The 18,400-nt window shown below is 33.8% G+C and overlaps 4 protein-coding genes across 4 annotated transcripts; 1 reads left to right on the top strand and 3 right to left on the bottom strand.

Annotated features, from left to right (window-relative positions):
- On the bottom strand, nucleotides 443–2,272 carry LOC104780553 (pentatricopeptide repeat-containing protein At3g47530). Its single transcript, XM_010505051.2, has one exon. It carries the CDS (start codon nucleotides 2,232–2,234, stop codon nucleotides 465–467), a length of 1,770 nt encoding a protein of 589 aa, XP_010503353.1. The 5' UTR covers nucleotides 2,235–2,272; the 3' UTR covers nucleotides 443–464.
- On the top strand, nucleotides 6,578–9,465 carry LOC104780554 (WD-40 repeat-containing protein MSI4-like). The gene is made up of 12 exons (XM_010505053.2): nucleotides 6,578–6,583; nucleotides 7,260–7,292; nucleotides 7,445–7,520; nucleotides 7,593–7,779; nucleotides 7,892–7,973; nucleotides 8,051–8,124; nucleotides 8,210–8,321; nucleotides 8,407–8,481; nucleotides 8,591–8,658; nucleotides 8,744–8,843; nucleotides 8,939–9,013; nucleotides 9,298–9,465. Exons 1-12 carry the CDS (start codon nucleotides 6,578–6,580, stop codon nucleotides 9,364–9,366), a joined length of 957 nt encoding a protein of 318 aa, XP_010503355.2. The 3' UTR covers nucleotides 9,367–9,465.
- On the bottom strand, nucleotides 14,862–15,634 carry LOC104783877. The gene is made up of 3 exons (XM_010508980.1): nucleotides 15,589–15,634; nucleotides 15,027–15,507; nucleotides 14,862–14,898 (listed from the first exon to the last, which is right to left on the bottom strand). The coding sequence occupies exons 1-3, from the start codon at nucleotides 15,632–15,634 to the stop codon at nucleotides 14,862–14,864; spliced, it is 564 nt and encodes a 187-aa protein (XP_010507282.1).
- On the bottom strand, nucleotides 15,644–17,108 carry LOC109132503. The gene is made up of 4 exons (XM_019244136.1): nucleotides 17,104–17,108; nucleotides 16,457–17,011; nucleotides 16,078–16,321; nucleotides 15,644–16,003 (listed from the first exon to the last, which is right to left on the bottom strand). Exons 1-4 carry the CDS (start codon nucleotides 17,106–17,108, stop codon nucleotides 15,644–15,646), a joined length of 1,164 nt encoding a protein of 387 aa, XP_019099681.1.

Consider the following 18,400-nt stretch of genomic DNA (forward strand, 5'->3'; position numbering starts at 1 on the left):
AAAAAAAAAAAAAAAAAAAAAAAAAAAAATTAGTTACTCATTCTCGAGAATCTCCAAATGATCGATATTTGAAAACTTGCCACTTTTCGGCATTTTTAACCATTCGTTTTGATTTACGGTCGTTATATTCTATATAAGTTATGTAAATATTATCATTTTGTTAGAGGAAGCTTGTAACATTTTGACATTCTGAGCTTCATTCCAGAAAAAAGACAGATGCATTAAGCAAGACCACGTGCTCTCTCATAAAAAGCTTTTGACAAGAACTTTGCACAAATAAGCAAATACATGTTTGACAAAAAAAAAAAGCAAATAGATTAAGCGTACGTAAAACACATCATCACCATACAAAATGTGTGACATTATTTCAATCAACATATAAGTTATGAGCTTGTTTCATAACATAAAGAATGTATTAAGCCTGAAGATCTGAGACATGACATTGAAACAAACCTTTTGAATCATCACCAAAATTCATTACAAGAGCAAGAGCCGCTTTTAAAATGATGAAATCGGGAACGGTCTCTAACGATCACGACACGATCATAAACATCAGATACAAACTTTGCAAAATTATGGCAATCTACACAAGTTCTAAGATTCTTGGTCACTCTAATGGTTGTTCCTGGTGGAGTCACCAGGATTCCAAAGGCAATAGCTAGCTTCTCGCTATGGTATGTCAAAGCGTATCCCTTTGCTTCTTCTGAATCAAGATTGTGCAGTTCCGATGTGATCTCCGCCACGTAACCCGCAATCTTCAGCTGCTGATTGATTTCCGCAAGCTTTTTATATATTTCTTCCTTGCGCGGATGCGAAACATCGTCTACTATAAACTCATGAACGGTTCCTTGTAGCTCGATCGCGCTGCATCCTGGTTTGGTCTGGATTCTTTTCTCCTTCATCAACGACCTCAACTCAGTCACTCTCTCCCATTTCCCAACCGAAGAGTATGTGTTGAGTAACAGAACGTAATCTCCAGCTTCTTCGGCTTTGAGTTCGATAAGATGAGAGATCACACGTTCCCCAAGTTCCACATTTCCATGTACTCTACAAGCCCCGAGCAGCGTACGCCAGATGGTGGAGTCAGGTTTCACCTCCATTGACTTTATGAGACTGTAGGCTTTATCAAGTAGACGAGCACGTCCCAAGAGGTCAACAATACAACCATAGTGATGTACATTTGGCTTTACCTTAAACTCACCACTCTTCATTCTATCGAAAAACATCATTCCTTCATCGACCAAACCGGAGTGGCTACACGCAGACAACAAACCCGTGAGTGTCTGTTCCTCTGGAGAGATTCCAAACTTTAACATTTCGTTGAACACTTCAATAGCTTCTTTTCCAAATCCGTTCATGGCTAAACCCGAGATCATAGCTGTCCACGAGACAACGTTTCTTTCACGCATTCGATTAAAGACTTCGTAAGCCTTATCCATAGACCCGCAACGTGAGTACATCGAAACCAGAGTGTTGCTCAGGTTCAAAGCACGGCCAAGTCCGTTTTCATCGATAAAAGCATGAACTTGTTTACCAAAATCCAACGCGCCTAAGTTAGCGCAAGCTTGTAAAGCCAATAAGCATGTTACACCGTCGGGTTTTACACAGCCATCGACCTCGTTCTTCATCTTATCAAACAAAACAAGAACGTCTCGTGTACGTTTGTTCCGTAGATAACACGAAACCAACACGTTCCAAGAAACGGTATCTCTCTGGGGAATTTCGTCGAACACTTTACATGCATCAGTGCTGTTTTCAGAAATTGAGTAAAGATCCATCAGAGTCGTCAAGAGAAGACTATCCGAGAGAAACCCATCACTGTAAATCTTCCCGTGAATCTGCAAACCGCCGGTTAAGTCATTTGATTTGATGCAACACTTGAGAGCAAAAGACGACGAGAGTGGGTTAGCTGGGAGAGAGCTGTTTCGTCTGAGAGCTCTGAACAAGCGGAACCCTTCGCTTGGTGTTTGGCTGAGAGAGAAAGCTCTGATCATGGTGTTGCTGTGTGAGAGAGTTGGGTTCAATCTCTGGGAGTAAACTCGGCATGAGTAATTGATGTCACGAGGAACGAGAGAGAGAGCGAGACGAGAGAGAAAATGGTGGAAAACGTCGGAGTTTCTGATTAGGGAAGTGCGGAGTAAGAAGGCGTGAATCTGCCGGAGATGGAGTTTTCCGGTGGAAGATCCGATCAGAGAGATAAGGTGATCGTCGCTGCTACTTATAGACTTCAACATAGTCGATATGTGTTTGAGGTATACCCAAACGAGTGAAGAAGAATCAGATTTGTGTTTGAGGTAACCATTTTAAATTAACTATAAATTATTTATGATGATTTAATTTTTACAGAGAAACTATGGTTTAATTTGAGAAAATTTTGTTTTTAAAAGAAACTATAACAAATTGTTTTGATAGCTTTTGGTTTTATATGATAATTATGTTTGGTAAAATAAATAAATAATTTAACTTCAATTTTTTGGGGAAATCCATCCTTAATTTTTTTTATCACTTTAATAATTACTACATAATTAATCTATTGTTATTACATAAACTGATATTTCAATATATATTGTATGCCGTCACAAAACAAAATGTATATATCTAATTTTGTGACAGTTAATATATATCTATAGGTTTACAAAAAGCTGAAGTTATGGATATGCAAATTAGATCATTTTTGCTGATTTATAATTACAAAATGCAAGTTTCATCTAAAAACTCACAAATCTATACTAAATAAAAGGAAGCGTCTAAGCTATCCACATAGGATTTAAAACAGCCAATAAGGATTATTCATCTCACTTATTAATATTTATTATAATTTTAGGAATTATCTATATTAAGATTTTTTAAATGACCAATCAAGATCAGTTATCTCAATATTTAACATTATTGAAATTATGTAAAATTTATATATTATAATATTAATAAATAAGTGTATGTATAACGTCCCACATCGTCTAGAAAAATTAAGACATGGATGAAAACCATTATAAATAAGATTAATATCCTTGCAACTACGAATGAACAGGAAGCTTGATTTATCAAGCGTCCAAATTTAAAAGTTTTATTTGGTTTATTATAGCAAATTAAAACTTCGTAAAAGTTTCAAATATTATAATATTTTAAAAAGGTTAAAGTATTAACAATATTGAAACTAAAAAGGTTAAAGTATTAACAATATTGAAACTTTAGTTGTAGTTGAAATGTTTAAAATATTAAAATTATTAAAACTTTTAAAAGATTCAAATATTATAAATATTCAAACTTAATAGAATGTTGAAAAATACTATAAATACTTTCATAGAAATCTATACTAAATAAAAGGAGAAGCTATAAGCTTCTAAGGCTGTCCACATAAGATTTAAAACAGCCAATAAGGATTAGCCATCTCACTTATTAACATTTATTAAAATTTTAAGAATTGGCTATATTAAGATTTTTTAAATGACAAATCAGGAAGCTATAAGCTTCTAAGGCTGTCCACATAGGATTTAAAACAGCCAATAATGATTAGTCATCTCACTTATTAACATTTATTAAAATTTTAAGAATTGCCTATATTAAAAAATTTTAAATGACCAATCAGGATCAGCCATCTCAATATTTAACATTATTGAAATTATGTAAAATTTCTATATTATAATATTTATAAATAAGTGTATGTACAACGTCTCACATCGGCTAGAAAAGTTTAGACGATGGATGAAAACCATCATAAATAAGACTAATATCCTTGCAACTACGAATGAACAAGAAGCTTGATTTATCAAGCGTCCAAATTTAAAAGTTTTATTTAGTTTATTATAGCAAATTAAAACTTTGTAAAAGTTTCAAATATTATAATATTTTAAAAAGGTTAAAGTATTAACAATATTGAAACTTTAGATGTAGTTGAAATGTTTAAAATATTAAAATTATTAAAACTTAAAAAAATTAAAATATTATAAATATTCAAACTTAATAGAATGATTAAAACTACTATAAATACTTCCATCAAAAGTTTAAAATATTATAAAAAGTTTAAGTATCATTAATATTTAACTCTAAAAAAAGTAAACATTTTATAAATATTTAAACTACATCTAAAGTTTAAAATATTATAAATAGCTAAACTCTATTAAAAATTTAAAAGTTTAAGTATTATTAAATATTATACATGATATTCTTTTAGATTTGATGTTGTTTGAGTCAAGTTTTGGGGTTTAAAGAAGAATGATCAACGACAAGCACACATGTTTTGTTAGCTATACATTTGTTCATATTACTTTCTTTCCAAGTAATTTATAATTTTGTAGAATGAAAGATTTTGGTTTGAGAATTTACAATTTTGTAGTATTAAGGATTTTGATTTGAGAAGTTTCAATACGTGTGAATCTAAAACCGAGTAAGTATACGGTAAAACTATCAATAATTGAGTGAATGTGGTGAATATGTTAGTTTTCATGAATTGCACAAATTTAACCAGAAAAGAGGCAATGATGTTGGTAATGGAGTGTGATTGGTTAACAAGTTGTGTGGTAGTCTAAACATAAAAATTTGAATGACTATTCAGTGGAAAAATGTGAGGAAGCAGACGAAGAAGAGAAAGAAAAATAGTATAATGTTTAAGTATAAATTCATGAATTTTTATCAGATTTGAATTTTAAAAAGAGTTTAACGTTATATATTTTATTTTAAAAAAAAATTGTGTGTTTGAAATAAAAACTGTGTCTTAATAGTAATTTAAAAGTTTTTATAAAATAATATTTCATAACTACCATCAATCATATATAATATTTACCAAAATATATTAAATAAACCCACACGTAGCGTGAGTTCAAAACATAGATGTAGAAACGAGAAAGACCACAATTGCCAATTTTCAACAATGCTTATATTTTTCAATAGTCTAAAAAAAGGTTTTTCGGTGGAAGAATGTGAAGAAGTTGACGAGGAAGAAGAAGAAAAAGAGTATAACGAAGAACCATACGGTAAAAGTAACGATGACAATTACCACAAAATTTGACAATGAAAATAACAAGAAAGAATATGAAGAATAAGAGAACATTGAATAAAAAACACGAAAACATAGGTGGTAGCGATAAATTAAATATGAAAACGAGTTAAATTTATGATTTTAAAATTGTTTCGTTTTTCTAGTGGTCAAAGAAATGGTTTAGGATATGTGAGGTCATCAGTTTGATTTGTTTCGCCTGGACGTCAAGTTAAATTCATGATTTTTTTATCAGATTGGATTTTATAACACAACTGATTTTTATATTTTAAAAAATTGTGTATCTGAAATTTATTTATTTTCCTTAATACTAATTTAAATTTTTTTATAAGATGATATTTTATTACTGTCATCAATCATTTAAAACTTAGGCAAGTGAAAGCCAAACTTGAAGGTCCAATAGGAAACGTGGGGAGTCTCCAAACCACAAAGTAACAAGTCACACATGTGTCATGCACTCAGGCTTGTGAAAGCGTCGGCCTGAACCAGAGACATCTAATTTCATCCTCTTATTCTCTCTTCAACCACCTCACGCCAAAACCTATGTTGATTCTCATCACATACTTTAACTATATCTCCTCGTTATAGCTTTCCAACAACGTTCATACTCTTACCTTTCATTATCTTTCTATTGCCGGAGATAATTCCAATCTGTGAAGCTGTGTGGTTTACCGTACCTCTTACCAGATTCAAAGTGTGTTTCCGAAAAAAATACAAAGTAACACCGTCATTTTGGCTGATTACTTTGTTATCTCCAATGAACATCCAATATTCTAATATTTTCTATTGTCTACGTTAAGATAAAGTATTTTGGAGTAGAAAATGGAAAGTGATGTGGAGGGAAAGGAACAACAAACTTCACCGTATGACAATTTTTCGTATTCGATCTCCATAATCATCAGGTCAACAATTAAAATTAGGATCTCTGCTTTTCGATCTCAGAATTCGGGTTTGCTGAGTAATTGAACGACAACCATTTCTTCACCTATTTATCTTTCTACGATTTGGGCTTTTTACTTGGCTTTTAATTATGAGTACAATTAGGTTCTTATATAATGGTATTTTGCTATTAGCCTATTAGGCTTGGGCCATTTTTTTAAAAATGCAGCAAATTAACTAAAAAATTGATATATAAAGAAATATGAATATTATTGGATATGAGCAGTATTAATTTTTATAATTTGATTGCTACCTGTTTTATCTAATGTGTCAGCTCTAGGATTTTCCAAAATGTTGAGGTGTCAACACTGAAGCATATCATGTTTTTATTGTATTGATTAATATGAAGAGTCTCACAATCTTTTATACTATAAATCACAAGTCACTCCACCAATAATTCTTCGACACATCAGCAGAAAAACATTATTTTTATAAACAATAGTTAAACAAAAAAAGATCGTGTAGAAAAACAGCAAAAAAGCAAAATTACATAATTAAAACAAATTCCTGAAATCCAATTAATGTGAAAACAAATTATTATCCAAAAATATAAAATAAATAAAAGTGAAATCGTGGTAAAGAAAGAAAAACAAATTACATATTTAGTCAACTAAATATAAGTTAGGTGATCAATTAAATACTGACATGTGGGTAACTTTATCAAAATTAAGCAGAAAATAAATTAAGAAAAAGAAGTTAATTGATAAAACAAAAATGTTAGTTTTCCTTTTTGTGCTACGTTCTATGGGAGAAAAAAAAAACCATTCTCACTATTTTTTTTTTATCTCTTTTCTTCTCCAATATCATTTCTCTATTCCATTTTTTTTTCATTGATCCTTCTCCAAATATCACTAAAAACTAGAGAGAAAAGCCAATTTTAAGAAAGTCAAATCTTTATCTTTGAGGCGTTGTGAAAGTAGAACATCAATTCCAAAGATTTGCTGTCAAATGATCATGTTTTGGGTAAGAAACATTTTCCTTCTTTTATTATAGGTAAATTGTTTTTATGTTACAACCAAATAAAAAGTAAATTTTATATCTTTTTATCTCTAATTTATCTTTTTACCTTAACAACATATATTTACAATAATTTATGGCATCTTTAAGATATTTCTTTTGCTATCACTAATCTTTGTGTACTATAACTTTGTTTGTGACATATTATAAATTAGTTAATGTGTGTCATGTAATTGTAAATTGGGTTTGTTAACCATAAAAATAAAATTTTCCTACATTTTTTTATTTTCGTAAAATTTGTAATGTAATTAAGATAATATGATATAATTTCGGTGCATAGCACCGGGTATAATACTAGTTAGGGATATAGTATACTACCATTGCAAATTCCCGACCGGATTTGGTATGACCACTTTCCAGAACTGTTGTTGCAAATTATTGCTTGCGATTCATTTTGTGTGTCCTAATCTCATCAATGGAAGTGATATATCTTTTTGATATCTTCTTAGATAGTGCTAGTTGTTTGCATCATCTGAGCCATCATCTTTCTTGCAGATACTAACTGGACACCAAGATAATGCTGAATTTTCTCTGGCAATGTGCCCAACTGAACCTTTTGTGCTCTCTGGAGGTTTGTGTTTCTGTGGTTTGTAATGTCCAATCCTGTGTTTGCCAGTTTCTCATACAAACTTTGTTCTCTTAGGCAAGGACAAGTCAGTTGTTTTGTGGAGTATCCAGGACCACATCACAACTGCTGGGACAGCTTCTGGATCTATCATCAAACAGACTGGTGAAGGTAGTGATAAGAATAAGAGTCCTTCTGTTTCCCCCCGAGGTGTATATCATGGCCATGACGATACAGTTGAAGATGTGGCATTCAGCCCGACGAGGTCACTTCTTAGAACAGACTCCTCCTTTTGATCTCGTATTTTTTGATGCAACAAACACATAATTTTTCATGCTTTTCTAATGATGCTACTGGCAAACTTTTATGTCGTGAAGTGAACAAGAATTCTGCAGTGTTGGTGATGATTCTTGCCTTATACTATGGGATGCAAGAACTGGCACAAACCCTGTCACCAAGGTACTCTATCTTCTTAATCTTATCTAAAATTTGAAAATTTATCTTCTTTCATCTTTATTTTGCTTTGTGCTAACCAGGTTGCAAAGGCGCATGATGCTGATCTTCATTGTGTCGATTGGAATCCTCATGAGGACAATCTGATCCTGACAGGGTATGGAGATGATTAATACACACGTAATATCTGAAGTAAGAGAACGTTATGTTTACCTATACTAATTAATAGTTGAATGTTTCAGGTCAGCAGACAACACTGTCCGGTTGTTTGATCGTAGGAGCCTTACCTCAAATGGAGTCGGTTCGCCTATCTACAAATTTGAGGGCCACAAAGCTGCTGTTCTTTGTGTTCAGGTTTCAACAAATGCTATATTTTTATCCTTCTACGTATGATTATATATCTATTAACCTACTGACACCATCTTGTTAACCATTTTAGTGGTCTCCTGATAAGTCATCTGTTTTTGGAAGTTCTGCAGAAGATGGTCTTTTGAACATCTGGGATTATGACATGGTGTGTACATATAATTCACTCAGATATGTCTGAAGTTAATCTTTCTTCACTTTCATCACAGAAAGACAATTCATTGTACTCATGTTTGTTTTGTTTGATTATTTATCAGGTCAGTAAGAAGTCTGGTCGTGCAGCTAAAAGCCCTGCTGGACTCTTCTTCCAGCATGCTGGTCACAGGTTTTTAATGACTTCAGCATAATTCCCTTGTTTGCTTTTCTCATTAACTTACTTCTAAGTTCCTTTTATTTGTATACATTCTTAGGGACAAAGTTGTTGATTTCCACTGGAGTGCGTCGGACCCTTGGACTATTGTCAGTGTTTCTGATGACTGTGAGACGACTGGTGGAGGTGGAACATTGCAGGTAACCTTCAAGCACCGTCGTGGTAACTCAACAAGTCGATATGCAATTATTTTCGATAAAGCTGATAATGTTGTTTATACGTTCTTCTTTGGCAGATATGGAGGATGAGTGAATTGATTTTCAGACCAGAAGACGAAGTCCTGCAAGAATTGGAGAAGTTCGTGTCGCATGTAATGACTTGTGCCTCCAAGCCTTGAGAGTAAATAAATAAAGTACCGTTGTCTATCTATCTATCGTCTATGGTAGTAAACTAATGCGGTTTAGATATCGGTTTAGTGAGGAATCTTGGGTTTTTGAAACTCTGGTTGTCTTTTGAGATATTGGTAGCTTTTAGGACGTTTCAAAACCATTTAGGGGTACATAGTTTTGGTTTCATCAGACTCTTAGTGCTGCTTTTGTCCAACTGAGATGTTAATCGAATCGGACCAACTTTTTTGTGTGTTTTGGTTAGAAGTTTCCAATGCTTCATGCTTGGCCTGAACCCAATGAGCCAGACCAGACCAACCCCACTACGAAAGTTTGAGTTGCATTGAGCTTCCGGAAGTAATAAGATAGCCGTAGTCTCTCTTTGAAACAAACATGTAAAGTACAGTACAAGCATCGCAAATTTGGAAACTGGGGTTCATGACTCCCAACATATTAAATAATGTTTGAATTGTATTCATAAAAGAACAGTTAAGTACTATTTTTTTCTCTCGGAGTTGTCGTCACATCTAGCAGGACGTAGGACTTGGTACTAATCATATGTAAAACCCTACACAGCTTTCACTAAAATCTGGTAATAAATTTCCTTGACCAAAGAAAACAGAATCTGATAATAGCAAATTGCAATCAATCACAAACACTTGGTCATATAATTTAGTGACCATGATATACAATAAAAATAAGATAAGTGTTCATGAAATATTTGCTTTTACTTTTATAGGCTTTACGTTAATGGTCCCGGCTTAATAGGCTTAATCAAGAAGTCTCTTCATTAGCTAGAAACTTTCAAAACCCAATCGCAGGCAGAATCATACATGATACAGTCCGTCAGATCAGTCAGAGAAGAAAAAGATCAAGGGAAAGAATATTGGAATATATATTTACATATTTATGTTATATTGTTATATACTCTAATATAGTTTAGGAAGTTATATAACTTGGTCCTCAAGTCTAGTATATTTGGGTTTCTCTTTGTATATATACGAGATGTAATTGTTCAAGATCAATAACACAAATATTCTGAATACCTAGCAATCTCAAGTTTGACATGGTATCAGAGCCAAACACCTAAATCTAGTTTACTCGTTTTCGTGTTCTCTCGTCTCTGTTTTTGTTTCCAAGTTCTGTTTTTCGTTTCTCTCCTGTTTTCTCCTTTCGTTTAATCGTTGTCTTCGGTTTATCACGATGACTGAAGAAAAAGGAATTGTTTCAAAAGTCTCTGACTCTACCATAGTCGCACCTTATACTTTTTCCTCTGCTGATAACCCCGGATCTATAATATCTTTGGTCATGTTGACTGGAGATAATTATTTTGAGTGGGCTACAGAGATGTTTAATGCTCTACGAGCCAAGAGGAAGATTGATTTTATTGATGGATCAATCAGTAAACCGCGTGAGAGTAGTTCTGAGTTGGAATCATGGACGAGTGTGAATTCGATGGTTGTTGGCTGGTTGCGCACATCGATCACTCCGCGTGTGAGATCTACGGTGTCTTTTATTGATGATGCAGCAGAGTTGTGGGAAAATTTGAAGATCCGTTTCTCGGTTGGAAACAAGGTTCGGATATATCAACTTGTGTGTCAGCTTGCATCATGCAAACAAGAAGGACAGTCCGTCATGGACTACTACGGTCGTCTTGTGAATCTGTGGGATGAGCTTCAAAGGTATCGCCAGCTCCCGGTGTGTACATGTGGTGCGGCTGCAAAGATTGCGAAAGATCGTGAAGAGGAGAGAGTTCAACCAGCTTCGGGTTCAGTTTCTGTTGGTAACGAGGCAGTGGAAGTTTCCAGTTTTGTAACTCGTTCCGGTTCCTCAAATTTCTCTCAAGAAAACAACAGGAACAGAGAATGTTCGCTGCTCTGTTCTCACTCACTGTGGACGATCAGGGCATGAAAAAGACTTTTGTTGGGAAATCGTTGGATATCCTGAATGGTGGTCAGATCGAAACAAAGGAAATCGTCCGTTGGGTCGTGGTGGTCGAGGTTCGACCTTCGGAGGAGCAGATCGTGGTAACAATTTTTCTGGCCGTGGGCGTGGTTATGCGACGGTTGCGCATGCTACAAGTCCACATGCTTCATCTTATCCCAGTTTTACACCAGAATAGTGGCAAGTAATAAGCAAGATGGCATCGGAGAAATCCATCTCTAGTTCGGACAAACTTTCTGGTAAGTTATTTTCCGGTAAGATACACGAGCAACTCATCCTTGATACCGGAGCATCACATCATATGACCGAGAATCTTAAGTTGCTCGTCGACGTAATGTCAACTCCGGTGTGCTCCGTTGGCTTTGCCGATGGAAGTAAAACAATTTCGAAAAGCATGGGCGTGTATCATGTTTCAGATCGGATTACTCTCCATGATGTTTTATATGTTCCGAATCTAAATTGTTCACTGATCTTTGTTTCGAAGTTGCTAAAGCAGATTGGTGGCATTGCATTGTTTACTAATACATTGTGTGTTGTGCAGGACCGTTTTTCGAAGACTCTGATTGGAGCTGGGGAAGAACGTGATGGGGTTTACTTTGTTACGGATGTGAATGTTGTGCGTGTGAACAAGGTTGAAGCAAAGTGTGATTCTACATTGTGGAATCGTCGGCTAGGGCATCCTGCATTTTCAGTTTTATCTACATTACCTCTAAGTTCTGGTGTTTTAAATGTGGCTAGTTCTAGTCCTTGTGACGTTTGTTTTAGAGCTCAGCAGACAAGAGAAAATTTCTATACTAAATAAAAGTACAGCTATAAGCATAAGCTCATAAAACTGTCTACATAGGATTTAAAATAACCAATAGGGATTCAACATCTCACTGATTAACATTTTTAATTTTTTTCAAAATTGTCTATATTAAGATTTTTTAAATGACCAATCGGGATCAGCCATCTCAATATTTAACATTTTTGAAATTATGTAAAATTTCTATATTATAATACTTATAAATAAGTGTATGTACAACGTTCCACATCGATTAGAAAAGTTTAGACGATGGCTGGAAACCATTATAAAATAAGATTAATATTTTTCCAACTAAGAATGAACAGAAAGCTTGATTTATCAGACGTCCAATTTTTAAAAGTTTTATTTGGTTTATTAAAGCAAATTAAAACTTCTAAAAATATTCAAAATATTATAATATTTTAAAAAGTTTAAAGTATTAACAATATTGAAACTTTAGATGTAGTTGAAAAGTTTAAAATTTTATAATTATTAAAATTTTTAAAAGATTCAAATATAAATATTTAAACTTAATAGAATGTATAAAAATATTATAAATACTTCCATAGAAAGTTTAAAATATTATAAAAAGTTTAAGTATCATTAATATTTAACTCTAAAACAAAAATGTTATAAATATTTAAACTACATCTAAAGGTTGAAATATTTTAAATATTTAAACTCTATTAAAATTTTAAAAGTTTAAGTATTATTAAATATTATATATTCAATTTTCAAATATCTTAAAAATATTTATTATCTTTGTTTGTGCTTTTTATATCTTATGAGCGTTAATACATGTTTTTGTGTATACCTTTATAAATGAGTTGATATTCTTTCAGTATTTCTGGGTCTAAGAAAGAATGATTGACGTTGAAAGACCTAGATTTGATGTTGTTTGATTCAAGTTTTGGATTTAAAGAAGAAGGATCGACGACAAGGACACATGTTTTATTAGCTATACATTTGTTCATGTTACTTTCTTTCCAAATAATTTATAATTTTGTAGTATTAAAGATTTTGGTTTGAGAATTTTCAATTTTGTAGTACTAAGGATTTTGATTTGAGAAGTTTTAATACATGTGAATCTAAAACCGAGTAAGTATACAGTGAAAGTATCAATAATTGAGTGCATGTGCTGACTATGTTGGTTTTCATGAATTGCACAAATTTAACGAGATAAGAGGCAATGATTTTGGTCGTGGAGTTTGATTGGTTAACAAGTTGTGTGGTAGTCTAAAAAAAGATTTTGAATGATTATTCAGTGGAAGAATGTGAAGAAACTGACGAAGAAGAGAAAGAAAAATAGTATAACGTTTAAGCATAAATTCATGATTTTTTTATCAGGATTTGAATTTTTAAAATAGTATAACGTTTCTATTTTATATTTTTAAAAATTGTGTGTTTGAAATAAAAAGTTTGTCTTTATAGTAATTTAAAAGGTTTTTATAAGATAATATTTCATAACTATCATCAATTATATATAATATTCACCAAAATATATTTAAATAAACCCATGCTACGCGTGGGTTTAACACCTAGTACAAGAATAAAGATTGCTTTCATAAAACTAATAATAACAAAATTTTCACCATATAGTCTAATCAAGTACATTGGTTTATACCATAATAATGTTTTAAATGCTTTTTATTTAACAGAAAAATAAAGAATATATGTTTTAAAATTGTTGGGTGATTTAAAATTTTAAATAGTCTAACCATAGAAAATAAACATATCATTTATGAAGAGAACGTAACACAACTCCTAAGATTACGTAGCAGATCAATGCACTATTCAAATTTTCTTTGATCTTTGAAGGATCGTGTTGGGTTTAGTTTGGTTCTTAGGGCATGTCCAGTGGAGTTTCTATTGGGGTTGCTCAGCATTTTTTATGGTCAAAAAAAAAAAAAAATTATAAGCCCATATGAAGAGAATCGTTTCTCGTCGAGGGACCGACATACTATTCCCCCCCCAGAACTATCGTATCGTTCCAATTCCCCATCGATCTTTGACTTCTTACCAGTTCTCCTTCGGACTTATATCCTCTGCCTATTTCCCCCCGAATCCATACTTCTCCGCCTATTTCCCCATCTAACTGGGTTTACACGGTTTTGGGACTAAACCCGATAGAAACTCACGTTAAACCGATAATAAACCAATTTATAACATGAGTAATATATCCAACCCGACCCGCCTTCTTTTTCTTCTATTTTAAAACGATAACCCCTAAATTTCCTACTAAGAACCCTAAAAATCGAAATTGAAAAGGAAATCCCTCTCTCTTTCTCTCAAAATCATGAGCAATGTCTCTGGATCTTCAAGTTGTTCGACAAATGTCCGCGAAAGAGGTAGACTTGTTGGTGTACCTAAGAGATGGATGTGTGGAGAAGCAATTGTGGCCAAAACTTCCAAATCCGACCATAACCCAAATCGACGATATTTTCGTTGTGTGTATGCAGTTGGAAACAAGGTAATACAAAGTTAAAGTTATTATTTGGGTTATGAATTTTGATAAGGTTCTAAACGATAACCAAATCAATTATCTATGGTCTAGCTTATGAATGACAATCACGTTTTCAAGTGGATCGATGAGGCTTGTTAGATGAGGTGGAGACAATGAAAGAGTTCTTATCAGAGACAATGAAGGTTGAGAAGAAGATGCAGATGGAGCTTGAGAAGAAGATGGAAATAGAGCTTGAGAAAGAGATATTTGAGAGGATTGAAGATGTAAAAGCTGAATTCAAATCCAGGATGAATAGGATGATAATTGTTTTAGTAGTTGGTTGTATGATCATCTTTGGTCTAGTTAAGCTAATATGATGAAGTTGTTTTCTATGTTGGTTTTTATGAGACATAATATTTTAAAAATGAGAGATGTTAAAATGGTTCAAAAGATACCATACATTCATGTTCAAAGGAGTAGATCCAAAACCAACAACTGAAACCGAGTTAAAATTGTTTAAAAGAGACATAGACCACACTAAGACAGACAACATATGTTCTAAAACAGGTCATAATACCCAAAAAAAAAAACAGTCCTACTTGTGCTATCCATACTCCTCCATCCCACCTTACTTCCTCCATCTCACATTAGTTCTCTTGAGTCATACAACCTTGAGAAGATTCCAGTTGAGTTCCAGCCTACAAATTTAAACAAATATTAGAATCAATTTAATGAAACAAAGAACAAATATTAGAATCAATTTAATGAAACAAATATGAAAAACTAACTTGTGTTGTATTCTTTTTTTTTCTTCTTCTGGTGGTACCTATAGTTATGATCAGCTGCACCACAAATCCCACAATGCATGCTTATTTTCTTTTGTTTTGGTTGCTTATTGGTAGGTGACTCATGAACACCTTTCTTCCTCTTCTTGTCTACATTTTCATCATCCGGCCTTGGTGGTGGGTACACAGTTTCTCCTCCAGTGCAAGGCCAATACCATGAACCCCTTTGTGGAACAATCCCATCCGTATAATTATCCCTCCACTTAAAAGTTCGGAACCATTCACAGACGTAGTCTTCAGCTTCCAATGTGTTCTTGAGTATCAGTCCATAAGCATGTTCGCAGGGGATTCCACATATCTGAAACTTCATGCAGGTACAAGTTCTTTCATTCAAACAGACTCTATGTTTGTCATATCCCAGGTAAACTTCATAAGCTCCATTTGTGCTGGGATATACAAAGCACAGAGAAGCTGCCTTATGCTCTTCAGCCAAGAAACGTTTCACATATGGAGTGCATATCCCTGACAAATACATGAAAACATATTAAACTGTTAAATTCAGTACATATAAATGAAATATAAAAGAAGTGTAGTGTTACTAACCTTCGTGTGAATGAGATAGTACAGACCGTTTAGCAATCCGAACCATGGCAAGCCTTCATACAACTTCCAACATGGCCACAACTGGTTTCTCTCTTGCCTTGTTGATTGTATTATTGAAGGACTCCACATAGTTGTTTTCAACATCCTCACAGTAGCTGCCAATCTTGTGGAACGCCCTACACCAAGTCTTTGGTTTAGTCTTCATAACATCTTCATATAATTTACTATTGTATGCATGGATCCTCTTCAAGCTCTCTTCGTAATATTTACTATTGTAGCACCAAGCCAGATCCCAGAGGAGTTTCTTCAGCCAGTTCTTATTCAGATGATTCTTCTTTAGGTTACCATAAATGTGCCTAACACATTTTCGATGCTCTATCTTTGGTAACTCCAACTCAACAGCCTTAATCAACCCCTGAAACAAAGAAAACATGATTAGAAACTGCTCCACTCTTTATCAAAACATAAAACATATCCAATCACACATACCTTTTGTCGATCAGACACCATAATGTAACCATCCCCATCACCTAACTCCAAGTCAATCTTCAGCCTATTCACAAACCATGACCAATTATCTGTGTTCTCAACTTGAACAACACACCAAGCTGTTGGGTAAATAGCATTGTCAGCATCTCTTCCTAAAGCAACCAGCAACTGTCCCTTGATCTTTTCTTTCTTGAAACAACCATCAACTCCTATCAGTGGTCTGCATGATTTTTTCCATGTTCTTCTAAGAACATCAAAGCAGACATAGAATCGCTTAAACACATCCTGTCCAGCATCGTTCTTCACTGTATCAATCTCTACAACATAACCTTAATTTGCTTCCAATATCTCAGCCCCATAGTCTCTGAGCCGTTCAAACAGAGTGTCATATTCAAGCTCTATCCATCCCAAAGCCTTTCTCCTAGCAGCTTGACATTGACCCCTAGTAACTGATATCTTCCACTTCTCCATTATAGTCTGCTCCATCTTCAAAGGCATGTAATATTCTGGTTCTTCTCTTATCTTATCAAGAAACAACCTAGCTATGACTGGGGTCTTAAACATATCACACTCTCCAATAGGTACACAAATATGTTTGTTCGTGTAGAGGGTAATCATCCACATTGAGTCATTGTGAAGAGATGCGGCATACACTTTCCACATATATTTCCCCTTAGCACTAATACACTTAAAACCTATTCTATCCCTATCGTACCTGTATTGCTTCAGGTTACACCCGCTTACCAGTGCGTAGTCGAGAACACACTCCTTAAAAGCGATTCCATTGTAGAAGCTTTTCCCTTTGTACATTGAACCATCACCACGAACGATTCCACACCCCCTTCTCACATCACCACTATGAACACGTTCCTCAGCCTCATCGTCACTTTCTGGGTACACGTTATAGCGAATCGATCCTCCACATCCGTAAAATCTGTTGCCAACTTGTCAATATGAAATTCATCCCGATCCTCAGCTTCTGCGTCGAAATCTACTCCAATAGGTGGATTAGTAACGGGAATTAACGCCATCACAAGGGCCAAGAGAGAAGAAACGAGAAGAAGAAATCACAAAAAAATCTTAGGGTTCGTCGAGAGAGAAAGGGGAAAAATCGATTTGGGGATTTTTTTATTTTTAGGTTAAGTTAGGTTTAGTTATGTAATCGGGTTGTAATCCGGTTTAATAGGGTTTACTTTGGTTAATAAGGTTTGTTGCTGGTTAATCAAAACAATAAACCGTTAAAACCAAGACGATGGGAAATTAGATGAGAAGTTTAAGTTCGATGGGGAAATAGGCGGAGAAGTATGGATTCAGGAGTAAATAGGTGGAAGATATAAGTCCGAAGGAGAACTGGTAAGAAGTAAAAGATCGATGGGGAACTGGCATGATACGATAGTTCCGAGAGAGAAATAGTACGTCGGTCCCTCGTGGAGGAAGCGGAAGCACCCTATAAAACACGCCACATGTCAATTTGTTTTGATGAATAAATAGAAAAGGAAAATTTTTTATTGACCATTTATCCTCTTTCCTTTCTCTCTCTCTTTTCTCTCTTGCGACGAAATTGCCTCCGGCGATTTTGCGAAACCCTAACTTTGAATTACCATAAATCCGTTGAAATCAATCAAATCAATATCAATTTTTCTTTTTTTTTTCTTCTCTATAATTTCATTTAGGAAGAACTAAAAGCGGATGAAGACATCAGAGTCTGGATATGCTTACACAGGAAAAGAGTATGCAAGCAAAAAGACGAGTGGTAATCTTAAGAGGAAAGATAAGGTTGAAACGTATGCATACTAGCCACTTGATCGCAAGATGATGAGCGGTAGACCAGAGCAGCGGGCAGTTGCAGCCAGAGGTATGTCAAGTGTGGTAAAGATGGCAAAGAGAATGGAAGGCAAGATGTCACACCGGTTACTTAACGTGTGCAAGACTCCAATGTCTAGCTTAGTCCAAATTGTCCAACTAAATTACCAATGGATATTTAATCTAAGTTATCATGTATTAAATATTTCATGATTTTATCTTATTTCATTTTCTTTATTAAAAATATACTTCTGTGTATTTGATTCATATAATAGTTTCAACAAAATGAAGAAGTTGAAAATTTTGAAACATTAAAAATAAAAATAGAAATAGTAGTTTCTACAGATGCATATAATAAATAGATTGATCTACAAGTAAAGTATATAACAAATATATATGTTTAATATTTTCAAATTATATAAAATATTTTTGTTTTTTTTTTATGTAATATAAGTAATTGAATAATTGTTTTTGTTATTTTTATTTATTTAATAATTTATTAAATTTGATAATTAATAAA

Source organism: Camelina sativa, chromosome 4 (assembly GCF_000633955.1).
Source record: "Camelina sativa cultivar DH55 chromosome 4, Cs, whole genome shotgun sequence".
NCBI lineage: Eukaryota > Viridiplantae > Streptophyta > Magnoliopsida > Brassicales > Brassicaceae > Camelina > Camelina sativa.

Excerpts from the sequence above, each read along its gene's own strand:
- LOC104780554 (XM_010505053.2), top strand. Across the intron at positions 7,780-7,891 it reads GTGGCATTCAGCCCGACGAG|TGAACAAGAATTCTGCAGTG; the intron begins GTCACTTCTTAG and ends TATGTCGTGAAG. Across the intron at positions 9,014-9,297 it reads TGGAGAAGTTCGTGTCGCAT|TTTCCAATGCTTCATGCTTG; the intron begins GTAATGACTTGT and ends TTTGGTTAGAAG.
- LOC109132503 (XM_019244136.1), bottom strand. Across the intron at positions 16,322-16,456 it reads GAGCTTGAATATGACACTCT|AAGAACATGGAAAAAATCAT; the intron begins GTTTGAACGGCT and ends TGATGTTCTTAG. Across the intron at positions 16,004-16,077 it reads TGGTGTCTGATCGACAAAAG|GGGTTGATTAAGGCTGTTGA; the intron begins GTATGTGTGATT and ends TCTTTGTTTCAG.
- LOC104783877 (XM_010508980.1), bottom strand. The coding sequence starts at position 15,634 with ATGGTTCGGATTGCTAAACGGTCTGTACTATCTCATTCACACGAAG. Across the intron at positions 15,508-15,588 it reads ACTATCTCATTCACACGAAG|GGATATGCACTCCATATGTG; the intron begins GTTAGTAACACT and ends TGTATTTGTCAG. Across the intron at positions 14,899-15,026 it reads GCAGCTGATCATAACTATAG|GCTGGAACTCAACTGGAATC; the intron begins GTACCACCAGAA and ends TTAAATTTGTAG.
- LOC104780553 (XM_010505051.2), bottom strand. The coding sequence starts at position 2,234 with ATGTTGAAGTCTATAAGTAGCAGCGACGATCACCTTATCTCTCTGATC.